The sequence below is a fragment of the Sipha flava genome, unplaced genomic scaffold, assembly GCF_003268045.1.
Source record: "Sipha flava isolate LNK unplaced genomic scaffold, YSA_version1 183_pilon_pilon, whole genome shotgun sequence".
NCBI classification, from domain to species: Eukaryota; Metazoa; Arthropoda; class Insecta; order Hemiptera; family Aphididae; genus Sipha; species Sipha flava.
In genome coordinates, this window is record NW_020272281.1 from 67,897 (window position 1) to 88,538 (window position 20,642).

General features: G+C 27.6%; 2 protein-coding genes across 2 annotated transcripts; one reads left to right on the top strand and one right to left on the bottom strand.

Annotated features, from left to right (window-relative positions):
- The first annotated feature begins 503 nt into the window (after positions 1–503).
- LOC112681007 lies at positions 504–2,674 on the top strand. Its single transcript, XM_025551274.1, has 2 exons — positions 504–1,147; positions 2,397–2,674. Exons 1-2 carry the CDS (start codon positions 807–809, stop codon positions 2,503–2,505), a joined length of 450 nt encoding a protein of 149 aa, XP_025407059.1. The 5' UTR covers positions 504–806; the 3' UTR covers positions 2,506–2,674.
- Positions 2,675–13,048: 10,374 nt separating this feature from the next.
- On the bottom strand, positions 13,049–20,599 carry LOC112681006 (troponin C). Its single transcript, XM_025551273.1, has 5 exons — positions 20,505–20,599; positions 20,120–20,147; positions 15,053–15,196; positions 14,738–14,989; positions 13,049–13,465 (listed from the first exon to the last, which is right to left on the bottom strand). The coding sequence occupies exons 1-5, from the start codon at positions 20,505–20,507 to the stop codon at positions 13,437–13,439; spliced, it is 456 nt and encodes a 151-aa protein (XP_025407058.1). The 5' UTR covers positions 20,508–20,599; the 3' UTR covers positions 13,049–13,436.
- Positions 20,600–20,642: the final 43 nt, after the last annotated feature.

Genomic DNA, 20,642 nt, shown 5'->3' on the forward strand with positions numbered 1-20,642 from the left:
GTGATTATTTGAATTTGATTGATTGTCCTGTATTTATTCTAAATTATATAAACATAGTGCTTCGTTCTAATTTACGTTTAAGTGCAAAACAAATCTATAATTATTGTTCTATAATCACACTGTACATATATTATGCGGAATTCACGGGAGTGTAAGATGAGATTCAAAAAAAAAAAAACATGCCCTTGCCGTCAGGATTTTGTTCAATGGAACCGAGTATTTATAAATCTGTGAATGGAACGCAAGTAACGTTCATTAATATGTTCCACGTACCAATGCCTCATGAATGCACCTAGGTTACTACATCATTATTATTGCGAATATTCGTATTTTTGTATTTATATCTAGGATAACGGTTGTGTGTAAGGTTACGCGTCAATGACCCGAACTGCGATCCATTATTATTGTACTGTGAGCATCGACCGGTTTAACGCGTACCAGTAGTAGGTAATAGTAGTAGTAGGAGTCCACAAACATACGCAAGATCTCCAAAGATCTGTGTCCTCCTCCTCCTCCTTCTCCTTCTCCTGTTTTTTCTTCTCGCGTTTTCTCCTTTTCGGTGTTCCCGTGGTCGTCCCCAACAGCGTTCCCGTGCTCGGGAGCCACAGGAGACGTACAGCTATATTCTCACTCCGTCTCCATTTGCCCGTCCAGTTCACGCGCAGCTCTTATCCGGTCACTCCAAAAATATTAAAAAAAAAAAAAACAAACACCCCGCAACGCGTAGATCCGTCTCGCAGCACGGCATAACATCGTCAACACATTCGAGTCGCTTCCGCCGCCGTCGCCGTCAACAACCGTATATCATGGGCCGCCACTACAGCAGCAGTGGCTTGTGGGCGTCGTTGGCGCTGACCGTGGCCGTGGCCGTCGCGGCCCCGCAGACGCCCACGACCATGGCGGTGGACCCGGCCGTGGACGACGTGGTGTACGATCAGCGACAGAACGGCACCGAGAACGTGCGGATCAGTCTGAGCGATCTGAAAGTGGTGCTGGCCCCGGCTGACGGTCTGTTTCAGATCATGTCCATGGCTGGAGCGCAGCTGTTCAACACGGAGATGGCCAACGCCGCAACCGAACACCGGCCCACTGCCGTCGAGTGCAACGGATATAAGTGCAACAACCGGCACAGGCTGGCTGCTAAAAAGTCAGTACAACTATTGTAATATTATCGTACCCGTATGCATTATAATAATAATATGTACGCAATGCCACGCCGTGTAAATTGCACTATAATAATTAATGATAACCAAGTTTTCGCCATGAAAATAACCTGATCTAACTTAAATATACGGTAGGAATATTGGGCATTCTATCGAATAACCACACATAATTTTATTAGGTACTATTATTTGGTAGATAGTATCACCAATAATTTTTATTTATTCCACGTTCCTATGTAGATTCTCAAAAATCTCACGTTTCCCTAACCCCGTTAATTAAAAAAAAGTTGATTACATTTTTTGTTGTTTTTTATCAAGAAAAAGAAAACAATAATATGAGATATGTTATATAATGTAAATTACAAAATTTTGAACTCTAGAGATTATAAATTTGCAAATTTAATGTTTAAATATACGTAGATAATACTTATATTTAAATATATTATAAGTTATACAAGTATACCATAAAAATAATTTTCACAATTTTATGATTACTATAATATTCCGTGCCATTACTAAATTCCTCTCTAAAAATAAATAAAGGTAGGTAACATTGGATTATAGTAACTGTATTCCGGTCGACAAGTCACTCAACGACTAATACAAGCAGGCAAAGAATAATTGACCTAGCCTCGTGTACACGTATAATTATTCGCAAAATTTAACTATCGGACTTGTATCATTATGTTTATAAAAAAGTAAATAGATGTACACAGCAAGTGCATGAAAATATTAAATATGAGAAATAGTAATCGACAGGAATTCGACAGTTAAAATTGTATTATAAATGTTCAAAGCAAGACAGGTATTTCAATTGATTCGATATGCTTTAATATACTTTATATATTCAAATAAATCGATAAAAACATAAATTAAAAAAAATATCCAACTTTAGCTCATGTGTTTGTGTATACTATATACTGACGAAAAATATAAGTTTAATATACTTCAAAATATCCATATTTATTTTTAAAATATAATGATTATAATGATATTGATATGATATTTTATTATTTTCAACATTATTCATACCTTATGACTTACGTGTGAGTAAATTATTTTGTTTTTGTTTTTAAATTAACACAATCATGACGTGAGAAGTATTTTCCGTTCAAGTGAACCTCTTGTTTTCTTTATTATACTAATTTGAAGAATTATATACTTAGCATTTACCGAATATTATAAATTTTAATGTTAAGTGTGTTAAAATAAAACGGATTACTTTATTTTCAGGAATCGTTTCAAACTATCGAGTTTTATTGCACCATTATTAAACAACCAAGCTGAACAGAAAATTTCAGAAAATGGTGGTGTTAAAAATACCAACAAAAACAATAATTGAATACTAAGTGTAAATTATTATTTAAAATCGCAGTTTAAATATATTTAAATTAATAAAGATAAGTATATATTAAGTTTAGTTTAATAATTTATTTGTAAATTGTTTGCATTTATCGTTACTAGCATTAAATTTTACATCCTGAGCTTAAGCAAGGAATATATTGATTTTACAATCATCTTTTTTTTTTCTTTTTACCTGTAACAAGACATTATCGGGTAGAAAATTTGCATCAAAAGTTTTTATACTTAATAATAAACTGTTTTGGTCAATGATTTACTTTAAAACATAGGTGTTGACTGTTGTGTGAATTTAATTTTAATTCGGTCAAGATAATCAATGATGCACATTATGGTACATGATGTGGATAGTTTTGAACTCATGGCGTAGAATAGGAATTTTTTATTGATATCATCAAACAAAAATCTTATTAGAAAATACTTATAATTATAGGTAAAAAATGTGTGCTTAATAACTTCGAAAATAGTTATCTAATTAAAAATAAATAACAATGGAGTAATATAAAAAATATTCTTAATTAAATTATGAATATGATATTTTTTTATAATAATTATATATTTACTACTAAAGTATTTTATATAAAATAAATTATCAAATTTAAATTCCTAAAAATGTAATTTTTATTTATATTACCAGTATAGTAACTACATTTTAAATTGGTTATTGTATATTTATAATACGATCACGGTAAATAACATAATTTTTTTCATGAAAATATTTTTTATAATCGCAGTCTCCATGACATCATGATTTAATAATAGTACCGTTAGATTTTTCTCTCCATATAGTATAATAAATATAATATTTTATATTTATTATTATTATAATTAATTTTTTAAAAAAATGTTGATTTCTCGATGTATGACAAAGGCGTTAGCTTAGAACAATAGTATCGTTATTAGTTTAGTGTTTCAACAATGGTTTTGCGTTTCCGAACCAGGTAGTAACAAAAACCGTGCAGTCGTTCAGGATAGTAACATTACTAGACTATGGCTGAATTTAATTCAATTCAATTGGATAATGGATGCCTATAACACAAACAATTACATTCATTATTATTTTGTATAAAATCAGAAAATTTAACTATACATAAATAAATATACGAGTATACTGTGTAATATGTGTTAGATTGTTAGAGTGAATATGTAGATACTATGAGGTAGATATCCGAAGAAACGCTACATAAATATGCTTTATAGGAGTCATAAAACAATTCTTTAAGGAATTTCATTATTTTGTAAGCTATTCATTACCGTTTACTTTTCTTCTAGATTCTAGTTTCCCGGTCGAAAATATATGTTTATTCCACAACCGGATCGATTTGTGTATTGATATATTCAGTGCTTGATTTGGCAAAAATAAAGAATGGGGACTCTGTTTAGTTCAAAGAAAATAGCGTCCCCAAGACTTGTTAAACGTTATATACGTTATATTTATAACCTAATAATAGTAGGGGGACGCTAAAATTTCTAAAAATTAGTTGGGGTACTCCATTCCCCTGCGTCCCCCCTTAAGTCAAGCACTGGATATATTTTATATTTACCTACCGATTAATGTTTATATTTTATATAAAAATACGTAATTATTATATTTTATTCATTATGATTAGTTAACATGTTAGATTATATGTTGTGCACAAGAAAAATGAGCTTATGGTTAGTAAAAAATCGATAAAAAGCTTAATGCACTCTACAATGATAATGAGTCAAAAATGATTTATTCATCAACGCTAAATATCAGTTAAGCATGAAAATCCCTTAAACAGTAGCAAAAAAATGTCTACTTCTTATCCTCCTTCACCGCTTCGAGAGGACGTCCATAATACTTGTATATAACAGGCAAATGGACGACGAAATTATTTTATAAAAATTAATTTATTAACAATAATTTGTGTTATTCTTCTTCTCCTACTTATTATTATTATAATTTGTGTTATTAATAAACTTTTATCAGGGGTACTGTGTATAATCGATAATATTTCTACTATTTTGGATCATATAACCATCAAGATTTTGCCTCAAGAATAAAACAGTTTTATCACACTTATGGAGCAAAGTCGGTTTTCTAGGTATTTTCAAAATTTGGATATTAAGAGTTCTTATAAAAGTTATATGAAATACTTAAATATTATTGAATCTGATAATATTTTTAATATAATTATACAATTAATTGTCAAATTCTTTAAATGTTGTCAGTTCTACAATGCTTAGAAGTTAGTAGTACGGTTTTACCCCGCCTTCATTTAAATTATTTTATTTAAAAACAATTAGCTTAGACGGGGATTTATTGATTCCGCCGAAATTACCTGCTTAGGAAAAAGGTTTATATTGATTCCGCCGGACACTGTTCATCCCCCCCCCAACTATATAATGTACAGGAATCGATGTGTAAATATTATAAACAGTAGCCAGCGGAATCAATAGCCGGCGGAGTCGATATAAAATCGGCGGAATCGATATACGCCCGCTTAAACGTCTATAAGTAAGTCCAATAAATTATATTGACGTAGATATCCTCAATATAAATAATAATAATAAAAACAACAAAACATAAATAAACGTGTAAGTCAATATAGATTTAACACAAATAATAGGTATTAGGCGTTTGTCCAGTTTCGCTTATTTATTTTACTATATAAGCTAGCTTAAATTATTATTATAAACACTACACAACGTATTTTATTGATTAAAAATACTGATTTGAGTAAGTTAACTTTTTATAGAGATATTTAAAAAAGTATAAATAAAACAATAATAAAATAATTATTCTTGTGGTGAGTTAATTTTAAGTATTTTAAATTTAAAAAATCAGTATGTAAAGTGTGAGTAAAAGAAAAAATATTGCATTTTCTATATTTTATAGTTTAATCGAATATTCACCAAATTATTTTTCATTTTATATAAGCTATAAAATATTGGTATATATCGTAATATTAATTAACATTTTTTAGTAATTATTAAAATTAAATGTCAAAATCATTTGAACAGAAAAAAAAGAAAACATATCTTTTATGTGTTTATACTACAAAAGCTACCTTGTTTTCGAAATATTGTGAGAAATTTTAAAAAGTATGTCTTTAAATTATATCTCTTATTTTCAAATTATCTACTGAGAATTTATGTGAAATATTTAGCACTCTTAATATTATTTCATATTTCCTAAATAAGTAAGTACAAAATTAAAAAAAAAAAAAAAAATTGATCGTAACATTAATAAAACAAAATAAATTGTTTATCATTAATTATAAAATTTAAGCCGCGAATTAATAATTAATTCGAAATTAATAACAATTTAATTACAATTATTGTAATCAATTAAACTTGCATATTCAATTTAAATACTATGTATTCATATATTTAATAGATAAATAAATATTATTTGTACATTTGCATTATACTCATATTATCTGAGCGTATATTATTTTTTCATAATTATTCTTTGCGAATGACTACATATTTTAAACATCCAATATTTTTATGGTGATTTAAACCAAATATTTGAAAATGATTTGATATACTTTGTAGAATATAAATAAAATACGAAATTGATAAGTTTATATATATTAAAATAGTAAATTGATTCATCAATAATCTTTTATATAAGTCTACCATCGACGTCTAGATAATAGCACATGTTATATTTTATTATTAATAAAAAACAGTAATAAAACGTTATTTTTATTCAAATGACTTTGTAATCTATCATACCTTATATATGTCTATATAATACAGAATTTAAATTAAAGCGAAGTGTTAATGCAATTCGTCATTCGGGTAATCGTGATATGAATTATTTTTCATTGCTACACGCTGAAGGATATCACGTTTCAAGATTATGTTTTTTTTTCGTATCGTTACTAAATTGATTCAAAAACGTTTTTACATTGAATTGTATTGGTGGTAAATTTACCGTGACTTAATAATTTGAATCCACTCGCTTACGTCGACTAGAATCGAACATAACCATTTCGTTGGTTTGGAATACACGATCTGTTTTAATACTAGTGTTTATATGATACTATATGTATAAAAAAATTAAACAACTACTTCGATAATATATTATGTGAAGAATGTTTTAATATAATTTAATATGATAAGCAGTGGTAATACAAATATAGGAAAGGAATCAAAAGGTTACATAATGTATTTAATATAAACATGAAAACTAAAAGTTATTTAACATAAAAAGTAAATGGTTATAAGCCTTTACATACAATTAATTGATTTTTTTTTTTCGCGCATATAGTAATGATTTACTGTAACAGTTCATAAATTTGAACTATTTTTCTCGATCCAACAACATATTTTTATAATTTAAGTTTACTTAAAGTTTAAAAAAATTGCGTTTATTAACTATAGTATTCCTTGTATAGTGTTTTGTACTAATTTAATATGGTTTACGATTAAAAATATGAACTTCAGTAATGTAAAATTGAAAATACTTTATTCCGATAAAAACAAAAACTTGAAAAAATGAAAAGACAAGCAAATAATTATATAGCAGCAGTAGTTATAAAAACCTATTAAATCCTTAAGAATAGAAAAAAATAATAAAATTAAGTTAAAAAATCAATACCAACTACTTTTTTAATTGTAAACACGATTATAATATATTATACATAAAATATATAAATCAGATTTATCGAAACCTGAGTACATGATTATACATTCATATATTGCTCTGAGAACCGTTAGACAATCTAGCATCATTGCACCAGAGAACGATAATACTTAAGTTCGAATGGTTATAATAAAATGAAGTACAATATTTGTTGATCAGTGCGGCATTGCGGGGTTGCAGTAACTTGCATATAGAGTTGCGTTACGTACAAATTCGATAAAGTTTTGTACAGTTTTTTTCCCCCTGTTTACGGAAACAAAATTTCTTATAGATGTTATTAAGTAAATTAATATAATCTTTAAGCCGTAAAAAAATTACTCATTGAAATATCGAATAAACACTCGTAAATAACTGCACTGTACGAAAAACCCGCGATTAAACATTCGACTATTCTTTTTCGTATAACTGATGATCAAAGAAAATAACAGTTTATTAACTTTCATAGATCGGCAAGGTTGTTTTCTAATTTAAGAGTTAAATCATTTTGATTTTTGATAAATACGCCGCAATATCGTATATTACAATACAATTTAAACAACCAAATGCTAATCTCTACACCAAAAGATAGAAGCATAATATAACAAACCGTAGTATAATTTGATCATTTGTATGGGGAGAGAGGGGATGACATTTTTATACAATTAAGAAAAAATGAATTCGTGTGTATATCATAAGTTCAGCGTATAATTAATGAAAAGTTCTACATCGTTAGACCTACAAGTAGTTTCCAACTCATTACTAATAATTTCATCCTGAGGAAATAAAAACAAAAATCAAATTTTAAAATTTGTTTTTTCTAATACAAAACTCGTGTTGTCGTATGTGATTTACATGAATGACGAATGTAATATTAAAGACAGTTTAAGACACCGAAACACCGAACATGTCATTGGAAATTCTACGACGGAAGATTGTTACATAAGTCATATATTTAAGTCATATACATATTCGTCAATTATTAGGGCCCATAAATGTATAATATCGTTTATTGTTAGATATAGTTGTGCATTATAGTGTATATGACATAACTGAAGTGCGTCATACCTACGCGTCCAAAATCCAATATAATAAAATATAATGTATATTCATTTTTGTGCAATAATGTTTATTACGATGTATATTGACGCAGGTATTTTCGTTATGTACAACTAATATAGGGAAGGGATTGTTTAATACCTATTATTTCTATAAAATATACTATAATAATGTTTGATAAGTAAATCAGCGGTCCTCAACCTTTTTGAAACTATTAGTACCCGTGAATCAGGTTAGATATTAGCAATTACCTCTCTTTACAAAAAAAAGCGCGTCTACCAGACCTAACGTACACCCACGTCATTGGTTTATTGCAATCTCATTATACCGATTCGTGGAACCGTAATGATGTATTTACATAAGTATTATGTAAAAAAAACATTATATTTTTATATTTTTTGTTTATGAATTTGTACATGATTCATTCCACAAAACATCGCGGATAATCTTGAGTATAGTGCATAAATATTATTCGAAGTTAATATAATAATTTATATAATTATTTTGGTAATACATTTTTAAAAGGCTTACTGACTAGTGTTATAAATTCTTCATCATTACTTTCCATAGTTATATTTAAAAATCCACAACGATCCTCTAACTCTACTGCTATGTTCCACGTACCCATTAGGCCACCAACTACACGAAAAATGTTTAATGTTGCACGCTAACACGGATCCAAATTTTAATTTTCTAAATTTTTAACTGTACACAAATTTAAATCAATGTATTTATAATGTAATTTATTTAATATCATCATGTAAAAATTGTTATATTTTTTCTTTATACCCTACTTAATTTATAAAGGGCTCAGACTGTATACTTTATAATAAATAAACAAATAAATAAATAATAATTAATTTAGATACAGGACATGATATAAAAATTAGACTTTACCGCTCAAAAAGTTCTGTTTTACCCCTTGGGAGGTAAAATCACCCCCCGGTTGGGAACCACTGAATTAAACAAAAGTTAAAACGAGGTGCTAACCTGTATTTAAATGAAATCATGATTCACCCCCCTCCCCCATTCCCGTAATCACGTAACCGATAACTAATGATTACGACGTGCGCGGAAACCCCCCCCCCCCACGAGAGCACGGAATGGCGCCGCACTGATGACGATCGAGGTCGGCGATAACCGCTGGTCAATCGGGATGTTTGCGGGATCCAGTTTACCGTGGGTTCTGTCGCGTGTGGACGGTGTGCAGCTTTAGGACGTGGTCAGGCGAACTGCAGCTGGGAGCTCGCGGACCCGGCGAACTCGTCGTACATCACGTGCTGCAGAGCGGTGCGGGTGACGTTGTCGTAGCGGAACGCGTGCAGCCCGCCGGTGACGTGGTGCGGATGTCCCAAGCAATACTTGATGAACACGAATATGGTGAGCGAGACCAGGAGCACGGCGAGCGCGGAACGATGATGGTCGGCCATGGCGGATGGTCGGTTTTGCACAGGTTGCGCGTGCCCGGACCGTGTGCGGCAGTGATTTCGCGTGTGCTCACGTGCGTGCCGTACGCGCTTTAACGTGCGTGTGCCGCCCGTGTGCGCGACACATGCGAGGCAACGAAAAGTACCACATCCCGCGCCGCTTAAACTCTCACTCGCTCCCCCGGACCGGTTGACGAGCGATGTACGACACGCGTCGCTTACGGCGCGCGGGCATACCGCGTGCAGCAGAATACGGTGGCTCGCACTCCGCCTGCGATCCCCACCGCGTGCGACGACATGGCGCTCCGGTCACATGTCATAATAATGTGCGTGTCGCGCAGTAAACGCCAATCGTTCATACGTGTACGATCAGTTGCGGGTGCCGGGATCTTATTTTTAGAACGCCGACGGTTATAAGGTAGGGCCGTAAAAAATAATAATAACTAATACCAGTTAATTACAATGTTTTAAAATGTTTAAATGATCACAACACCACGACAAAACTACTTTACAATAATTTTGCATGTGAAAAAAATTACTATATTATTATGTCTAAGGTCAGTCCAGTCGGTATAGCCACTGGTGGGACCAGGCGTTTTCAGGTGGGGTCATTTGTACTTCTCAAAGGATTCGCGTCGGTGCAGCAAGTGCTTATGAGCCATATAGAGCTGACTTGTTCGCCGCAACTAAATGTTTTATTCTAGATAATACAAAAAATAATAATTATAATTCAAATTAAGTATCATTATAACATAGACGTGTCTACGGCCGTGGTCTAGGGGGAATCTGTACTGCCATTCTAATTTTCGAAAGGCGTCTAATTATTGACCAAGTTCTATTGCAGAATGTATTATTACCATGGCCGTAAATGCACTTAAATCTATAAAAATGCATGCAATATTATATACTAAACAATGACTAGAAATACTCTTAAAATTGATTTTTTTTTAAATAACAAGTTGTAACTTAAGATTTTATATTTTGAAAAAATTTCGGTTCAAACAAGTTTATGTAACACCGGTCATCTAGCTACATTGCCGTTGTAAATCAAGTTTAGTCACGCTTACATGTTGTTTTAATTCATAAATAAATAAAATATTAAAAATTTAATTGGCCCATGATTGAAAAAGCATTGGTAGTTAAATTTGTAATATCTTTTGCTTATTCTCTCTCATTAGTAGGGCATTTTCGGTGGTAGCTCTAATATAACTATGAAGACAATATACAGCATTGATAACGTGAACAGCAATTTCGACAACACGCTCAATAAGCCTATAACCATTTACTATAACTTAAAACCACCATTTTTGAGTTGAAAACCCAAACGCATATTCAAGAAATCGTTGCGCTCTAGAATGTTATTTGTCATAATTTTTTTATTCAAATTGGTCGCTCAAATTTATTTGCATTCCGTTTCACCATCTCACTCTGCATCGAGCCAGTAGATTAAGTTTGACGGACCTGCCTGCACGATAGCCTGTTTCTGTTTAACTGGTCCTTTATTGTTCTTTTACATTTAAAGTGAAATATAATAATTTACTCCAGCTTTTCACATACACACACACTCACATTGATTATTAAATAAATACTATGTATATTATATTATCATACCTATTACTACCTAATTAGTTGAAATTATTGTTGTGTTAATCGTAGACAGTTTATGTTTTATATATTTATGAATAATAATAACAATGTCAATTTTAATTATAATTATTATTATTTAGCACAAAACATTTAGTCACAAACGATTTTGTTTGAAAGCCATTTACCCTATTTATTTATGGAATGCGGGCATTTACCTCAACAACCAGTGCCGTAACTAAATCACTCGAGGCCGATGTGCGAATCAAAATCTTGAGCCCTCTAATCATCACACGTTTTTTAGCATTTGACATTTTGAGGCATTATAAAATATAGTTGGAGGTCTAAGGCCTGTGTGCAATGCACCTTCTACACATCCGGTTTTTACGGCATTGTGTTAAAGTTAATTTCCATTGTAACTGTTTGCAAAAAATTTATGTCATATGAAATTTTTTTCATTAATTATTTTTTTAATTTAAACAGACCGACCGCGAAATGAACATTTAGCGTTAGAATAGTTAAATTACCCGTATAAACGATTTAGAAATATATTAAATGGTGTCAGTCATTTCGGAAGTTATAATATTGATGCTTGCAAGTAGTGTTTATTGCATCCAGGGTGCATTATAATATTATATGTAGATATATAATTTGTGTCAGACTGGAACTTATAATAACATTTATATGCGTGACGCTATTCGATATTAATTATTTTTGCTTCTATTATTATTGATTGGAAAGCACCGGTGAAAATTTTATTGCAAACATATTCGGTATAATGTTATGTTCATGTTTCCGTGACGAATTTGTCGAACAAGAGGGGTTTTTCGGTACGACGTGTGCGCGCGCGCCCAGGATCAAAAACACATTCGCGTTATTAGCTTCTATCTTTTATACAATGTATATTGTATATGAATATCTTGTTTTTGTTCAAGGTATACACCGTTTTCCGTTACTCATTTCGTAATTTATCGGCTCTCTTTTCGAATGAATAAAAAAAGAAAGCCAACTATGTATAGGATATTGTTATATATTTTAAATATTTATATGTACACAATTCATAATTTCATACTTGTATAAACTTAGAAAGTTTACTTTGAAATTTAGAATATTATATATATATATCACGAGGATTAGATAGATTAAAATGATTGAATCGATATTTCGGAAAAATTTTATTACTTATATTTTAATAGATAATGTATTTGTACAAATCATTTTTCATTTTCCCAACACTTCCACCATACTACCATCTTGCATCATAACCTATATCAAATAAAATTTTTTTAAAAAATAGATAGCAAATTTTGGAACACGTATCCGACGAATTAGACAGTTGAATATTGTATTAATCTACAAACACTCGAAACCTAATGGCTTCATTTTGGAACAATGAAGAGACTCTAAAACAAAAAATAGTTAACAATGTGAAAGACAATATAGAACCTAAATAATGTATTATTGAAAATTACATCATTAAATATTAATATTAAAAGTACAGCCATATAAATAATAGATGTCAGTCATCAGACAAAACAAATTCTCGGTATGATAAAATATATTAAAAACTAAATGGTTCTAGTTATTGGTTGGTACAAATGAGAATACAACTTAATACGTGAAATTATGAAAATGATTGGTGTAAAATAGAATGCCTTTCCTGTCTGATTTCTAAACTTTTGAAATATAGTTTTCACCATTAAATTGTATTCTTCAATATTGTTGAGATTTGTAATAGATACCTAGATCTTAATAATGTGATCATAACATAAAGAGTGGACACGAGTTTGGCATAGTTGTCGCATAGAGAGAGGTAAGTAATATGATATTACAACTTAACATATAATAAGTACATGATATGTTTTCAACAACTGTTACAGGAGTTTTACAATTGTTTATTATAATAGAACACAATTCCAATTCTTATTACAAGTTATAACAATAAATTAGTTACAGTTTATTTGTAATAATACATGTTTCAACCAATTGTTACAACAAGCAATGTACATCTGCAGTGATTTTCTTCAGTTCAACTAATCGGAAAATTCACATATTGTGATAAAATTAGTTAAAACTTAATATTTTAATCTTTGTTTTATAAATATTATAATTGTTGAGTTTATTAGATTTGCTAGACGTTTATATAATTTATATAAAAAAAATGTTGTTTTGTACAAAATAAATAACATGTTTTGATTGGTGTAGATGAATAAATCCATTGCTGGAATGACTCCAGTTTGGTATGATTTATTCTCCAGTCATCATTTCCATAAATTCTAAATAAAAAAAATATATTCAAATCAATTATATACAAAATATTATTAAAATGTAAATGATTGGAATTTTGTACATTATTTTATTAATTTAAATACACAATTTATTTTAATTATTTATGTTTATCATAGTTCAAACAATATAAATTTGAAGGGTTAATTTTAACATTTATTCTAATATATAATTGATTTCAATTTATTTTAAAAACAGTTTTTATTTATTTCAAAAAAAAAATTAATTTTTTTATTTTGTTCTCTAAGCGAAACTTTCAAATTTATGTAATAATAATGATAATTATATTAATTTTTAATCGATATCTATTATGATATGTGATTTTTGGTTATTTCAATTCATATATAATTTAAAGCTCGAAAAATGTTGAGGCACTTCGATTGTATGGATATTTTAAAATTTTTTATGAGAAAAATCTACATAAAATTATACTAATATAATTTTAAATTACATTTTAATTTAATTTTTATGTAGATAAAATGAATAATGAAATATATCAAAATTTTAAGAAAATACAGTATATATAATGCATACAATGAATTGTATTAAAATAACGATTAATTTCTATAATAGTTCAATGAATTTACACATTAATCAATATTCAATTTAATTTTGTGATACACACTACTTAAAATTCATGAATATAAGTAAAAATAGTTTAAGAAAGCTAATTTAGCTGATTTAATAGTTGATAAGTTATAATGTATATATATTATATCAATCAAATTGGTCTTAAATTAATAATACCAAGATATAAATACTGGATTATTTAAAACAAAACTTGATCATACTCGTGTATTCGTATATTTTATACATATTATAATGGCCAAATGGATCATAAAAATTGGGTATTAATTATTTATACTAAAGTAACTTTCTCATATAATCACTGAATAACTCTTTATATTTGTACAATCTTGTGATCGCTTTTTTAATTTTTTTTTTTTAATAAACTCAGTATATATATATTAGTATATTACCAATTATAATTCAATTATTTTATTTTCATCATTTTTTAGATAGCTGTAAGTAAATATTTATCATTTTACTATAAAAAATATAAAAAAATCATCTTCCTGAACATAATAAGTCTCAATAAATCGTTAAAATTTAACAGTTCATAAGTTGCACTCTGAATTAATAATTTGTTATTTGTTAAGAATATATTACATCACAATAACTCTACATTTCAAATATTTTCGAAAATAGTAAAATTAATAAGGATAATATAGGTTTCAAGTTAAATAAATAAGTTTATTTACCGTCAAAATCTACTGTTCCAGAACCATCGGAGTCAATTTCGTCAATCATCATGTCCAATTCCTCGTTGGTTAATTGATCATCAAGCTCTCTCAAAATTTCTTTAAGACAAGATGTAGGAATATAACCATTACCTTCTTTGTCGTACAGCCTGAAAGCTTCACGAAGCTCTTTTTGCATAGCTTCATCATCTTCCTCAACAATAAACTTAGCAGCAAGTGTCACGAACTCGTCAAACTCCAAGCGTCCAGATTCTTTGAATTAAATATATGTACCTTATTACAAATACAATGAAAAATAATAATGATAACAATTACTGTCTGCATCAACTTCTTCGATAAGTTCATCAAGAATTTTCTTGTTGAATGGTTGTCCCATGAGTCGTAGAATATCGGCTACCATGTCTGTGGGTATACTGCCAGATCTTTCGCGATCGAACGCATCGAAAGCTTTCCTGAGAACTGAGCATTTACAATGATTAAACCTATTTATTATTATTTAAAAGAAGTTACCTCTAAAAATTAAATGTATGGAATATTAACAATCAGGTAAATAGCAAAATACATCTGTGGGTATTTTATAGTTTATTGTGTAGATACCACGTACAATTTATTCACAATATGATCAGGAATGTGTTTGGACCATAAAAAATAAAGATATTTTTATTCTTCATGGTTTGGACTTACATTTGAAAAGACTATCATAATTATATCTTAGACGATCCAAAGAAAATAAATGCATTCTCACATTTCTTATCATCCCCAAAAATCTCCCGTTATTACTCCTCTAAATGCGATAATAGGTCAATTTGTAAAACATTTGTGAAAATCATCGTTGTTTGAACAAAAAATAACCAATATTAAATTAATAAAACTTATTTGCGAAAATTATGACATTGAACTTTTGAAGGTATTTTATTTTGATAATTCTTTGACACAAAATGCATACACTTATTTCTGTTTTCATATATTTTTTAAACATTATTTTACTATATTTTTTTATGAATAATTCTAATGTTAACATTAACCTATTGATGTCATGACATTCTTGGCTGTGTAATTTGCTAATAATATTGACATACATCCAAAATATATCACTACGTTAAAAACACATATATCTGATTACATTGTTTACACTATGTTTATTTTACATGTTCATTAGGCTTTTACTTTGATCAATAACTACTTGACAGGTATCGTACTATGGTTTCAATATGCTATTTAAATGAATGATTAACAACACACAAATAAATTTAAACATAATATATCTGCAGTGCATACATACATATATACATATATTTATATGTATATTTATACAAAAATCTATGACTATTGGTCAATTATCATACTTGATATAACAACTGTGTCGCACAGTTTACAATATATAATATTTTTAATATGAAAAAAAATTATATACTATAATTAACATATATAAAATTATTTTAACATTATTTTTGAAGTTAAACTAAATTAAAAAAAATTAAACCAATAGGGTACACAATATAAAATGCAATAAGAACTTTAAGTAGGTATTAAGAAAACCATGTTAACCATTTTAATGAACTTCCATAGTTACACGGTTAAAGACATTCAGTAATTATCGATAATAGCTATTAATTATTCAAATCTTAACAAATGTTTAGAAGAATTTTTTCATGATGGTTATTATTTAATATCATGATTAAAAAAAAAAGCAACCGTGTGATTCTTATTGTACAGTTTTTGAATTTCATTTTAGTAAATATGTTTATGGTAAATATTATTTTATTATTAGAAATTAGAACTTTTTAGGTCTGTGTTATAAGACTATTTTCATTAAAACCGAAATTAAAATAATAAATTAAATGTTATAATGGTTTTATTGGTGTAAGTAGAAAACTTAACTTATTTAAAGTTAATAACCATACTTTTTATTGTTGAACAAATTTTTATTTAATTAAAGCATTAATACAATATTCTTATACAGTAGTTATATAAGAAAACCAATTTCATAACATAAATAATTGATAAAATTACTTTTATTATATTTCTCATAATCAAAAAAAAGTATTTATTACAATATATTATATACTTATGTGACTATCAGACTATTAAATATAATACAGTTATATTTCAATAAAAACCGTTTATTTAATGACATTATTTAAAAGTACCAAAAGCCTTACGTTACTTCGTTATATTATATACGTTTTACTCATGAATTATCTACTATGATGTATTGTTTTAGCAATTATAATAATATATCATTTAGCATTTAAAAAATATCTTTTTCGGTTCATATAAAAATCGTAAATTATAATATAAGAATTAATATTTATTTATTAATAATATTTTTTTTGTTGTATCATTTTTTTTAATAAAAAATTTAAACATAACCTATTTATATATATATATATTAATTATGATTAGAGTGAATAAGTCTTAGACACTCAAAGTATATGATATATTAAATTAGCGAAAAAATTATAATCGTTGTTCGTTTAAAAAAAATAATAGTTATACTTTATAGTATTCTGTCTTAAATAATACATTAATTTTTGAAGTAAACAATTAAATTAATTTAAATTCTATAAAAAGAAAGTAAACATTATTTTTTTTTAAGTACATTTCATAATTCAGTTGAAACGATATTATCGGCCTATTTATTTGATTTTCTGTAGTTTGAAAATATAAAAATAATAATAATTTGATTCCTGATTATAAATATGTTAATGACTGACTTAACGCATTATTATTTTCTTTTTTTTTTTTTTTGAAAAATCATCAAATTATTGAAAAAAAAAATGTATTTGCGTAAAATTAATTTATCATACATTGGTTTTTGATAAACCTAATATACAGTATTTACGAGTAATTAAATATTACAGCTGCTCTATTACACATAGTTTAAAGATTTAAACATATTTTTCGACATTTTATATTGTAAATTTAAATGTTCAAACCTAATATTTTATAATTTTTATTTTTAATAGTTTATTCTATAACTATTAAAAACTGGTAAACTATACTACCAGTGTAAAAATAACTGTGGTCCAGGTTCGGTTCTAACCTGTCTTGTTAGTACTGAACAAGTAATCATGAGTTTAAATATTTTCTTATTTATAGGCTTAACATCGTTATATATGCAGTTTTTATTGCGTTTATATTTATTCGAGCTGTGATCAATGATTAAGTAGTATAATATATAAATATAGCAATAATATATAATAGAACTTATACATACAAACATCTGGAATATATATTTACTTATTAAGCAATAACAATTAATCATAGACGTATTGAAACATATGTATACTACTTTATGGATAAATCTAAATATATAAAATCAAATCATTTTAAATATTCATTAAAAAATATACAGACACTATCATTTAAAATAAATAATTTTTTAAAATTATAACTAAACAATGAATATATTAAAATCGAAACAACTAATATTTACTACACTTAAACCAAATTGATTCACTACAATTATTTAATAATATGGAATACTTAACAAATCAAAAATGAAAGTTCATGGAATAATAATTGGGATGTACACAACATTTTAAATACTGATTTAATAATATGGTTTGATAGAGATTCAAAAAATACTTTCTAATTAAAAAACATATGTTTCAAATTATATTCCAATTGTAAAAGCAAAATAAAGTTAGCGATAAGCTATAAAAATAAGTTATCCACTTGTCAATGTGATTTGGTAACATTATCAAAATAACAAAGTAAACATTTAAGCAGGAATGCCAGGAACTAATTTTTATAATAACTTATAGTTAGTGTTTTCCGAAAATATTTAAATTAGTATAATAACACACAAATATTATGAGGCAGATTAATAGTATGGCAAAAAAATATGAAGTTTTTTGAAAGGTTTTAAACCATAGTCGTATATTGGCTAAGCGATAACCGCCGTCAAAACCTGGGAATAATAAAAATAGAAACTAAATAACTAAAATCAAAATTTAACCCAAATTATTAATATTCTTATTTTAATTTTTTACATCTATTACCTAACTGTGGATAAATGGTACATGTACTTGGTTTACATTAGTCAATTTTAAAAGTATATTAATTATATTGTAATTTTCACGTGTTGAAGAATATTACCTAATATTATATTTATTAAAAATTATATTATTTCTTCGGTAACATAAAAAAAGTAATAAACAGAGGATTTATAAATGTATTTTCATGTCTGTATAAGTTAAGGATCAGATTTCCTAAAGCATAATTAACCCAAATTTATTTTAACCATATGACGTATTGTATTCTCATTTTTCGAAATAACTAGGAAATATATGTAAACTAGGCAAATTATTATCAGAGTGATGCTAAATTTAGGTTGTGGTCATAACACTTTTAACCAATCCAGCGTTTTATTATATGGATGTGCCAACGCTTGGTATGTCTGTTGCCAAGAAGTTTATTATTATTATATTAATAAGTATGTATATAAGACTAAAAGTTTATCGTGTGTATGTATGTAATGGGAAAAAGTGAAATTTGCGTATTTAAAAAATAATACAGAAAGCTAGATTAAAAATAGATCATATAATTTGAGCTAAACATTACAAATTAATCTTCAGGAATGATTTTTTTAATCCAATTAAATTCTTAATATAACACTATTGTATTATTTAATGGACAGCAATAATAAATATTACGAAAACATTTTATGAAATTATAATATATATGAACGTTTTAATGTTAGATGTAGTTATAGTTTAACTCAACATTCGTATTATCACATAAGAAATATATAAACAATTATATAACATATATAAAACAAATTATATATGTAATTATTCATACTTGGTAAGGTTATTATTTTTAAATTCTAAAATTATATTAGTATTGTAATTTAATATTAAAATTATTAAATTTATCATAATAATAAAAATATTAAATTTAAAAATTATAAATTTTAATAAATTGTAATGCATTATTCGTTAATAAAACATAACATTCTGTATAATATTAATATGAACATAACAACATAATATTTACAGATGTTAATTTAATTTGTGTCCATAGCGTAGTGTGATAAATAATCATTTGAGATTTAAAGTATTTTATGATATATAATAAAAAAACTTTTGTGTAAGTAGGTATATTCTTACTATAATAAAATTACATACCAATGTATGTATTATATATTTTATAATTTAATGTATTTATATGAATGCATAATTTAAAGGCGTTACAACAAACAATATCCATTATATTATTTAGTACACAGTTTTCAATTTAATTTTATTGAATCGACAATTATACGATTGGGTAAAATATATTTTAATTTCAAGTTTATGAAAAAATAGACAAAATTAGTTTTACATGTATTGATCTAGAAAAAAAAATAATATGACACTCAACGTGAATAATTACCTGAAATTTGTTCTGGCGGTAAATCTTCCTACAAAATAAATAACAATTAACTTATTATTATAATAATTGGCCAAGAATACCTATGTGTGTATAAAGCGAAAGTGAAACTGAATGAAAATTAAATTTGGCAACTGAACATACAATTGTAATTTTGAATTGAATTTCAAACGATTGGCAAAACAATATTGTCTACCGATGTGCCAATTTATCTTTTCTCTTTATCTGTTTCAGTTGGCAGATGACAAAATTCATCCGGCAGGTAGAAACGAACATGTTTTTTTTTACAATGTTAATAATTGAACGAGCTGTTATAATAGTATGGTAAATTGCCAATTTTCTATTCATCAATGGTGAACGATACAATTTAAATTAATATTTTACTTACCATTTTTAAAATAAGGAAATAGACTTAAACAACAGGAACGTTTTGAGGAAAAATTGTGCCTTGCGTTCGCCGTTTGTGAACTGGAGAAGTAAGATTATTACACTGAAACGCTAGCCTGCACCCCCACTGTTTCTAAAT

Bases quoted from the DNA above. Each gene is read 5' to 3' on its own strand.
- LOC112681007 (XM_025551274.1), top strand. From the start codon at position 807: ATGGGCCGCCACTACAGCAGCAGTGGCTTGTGGGCGTCGTTGGCGCTG. The intron at 1,148-2,396 runs GTCAGTACAACT...CTTTATTTTCAG, and splicing joins CACAGGCTGGCTGCTAAAAA to GAATCGTTTCAAACTATCGA.
- LOC112681006 (XM_025551273.1), bottom strand. The intron at 15,197-20,119 runs GTAATTATTCAC...GTAAATGCTCAG, and splicing joins ACCGCCAGAACAAATTTCAG to TTCTCAGGAAAGCTTTCGAT. The intron at 14,990-15,052 runs GTAATTGTTATC...TTTAATTCAAAG, and splicing joins CGAAGAAGTTGATGCAGACA to AATCTGGACGCTTGGAGTTT.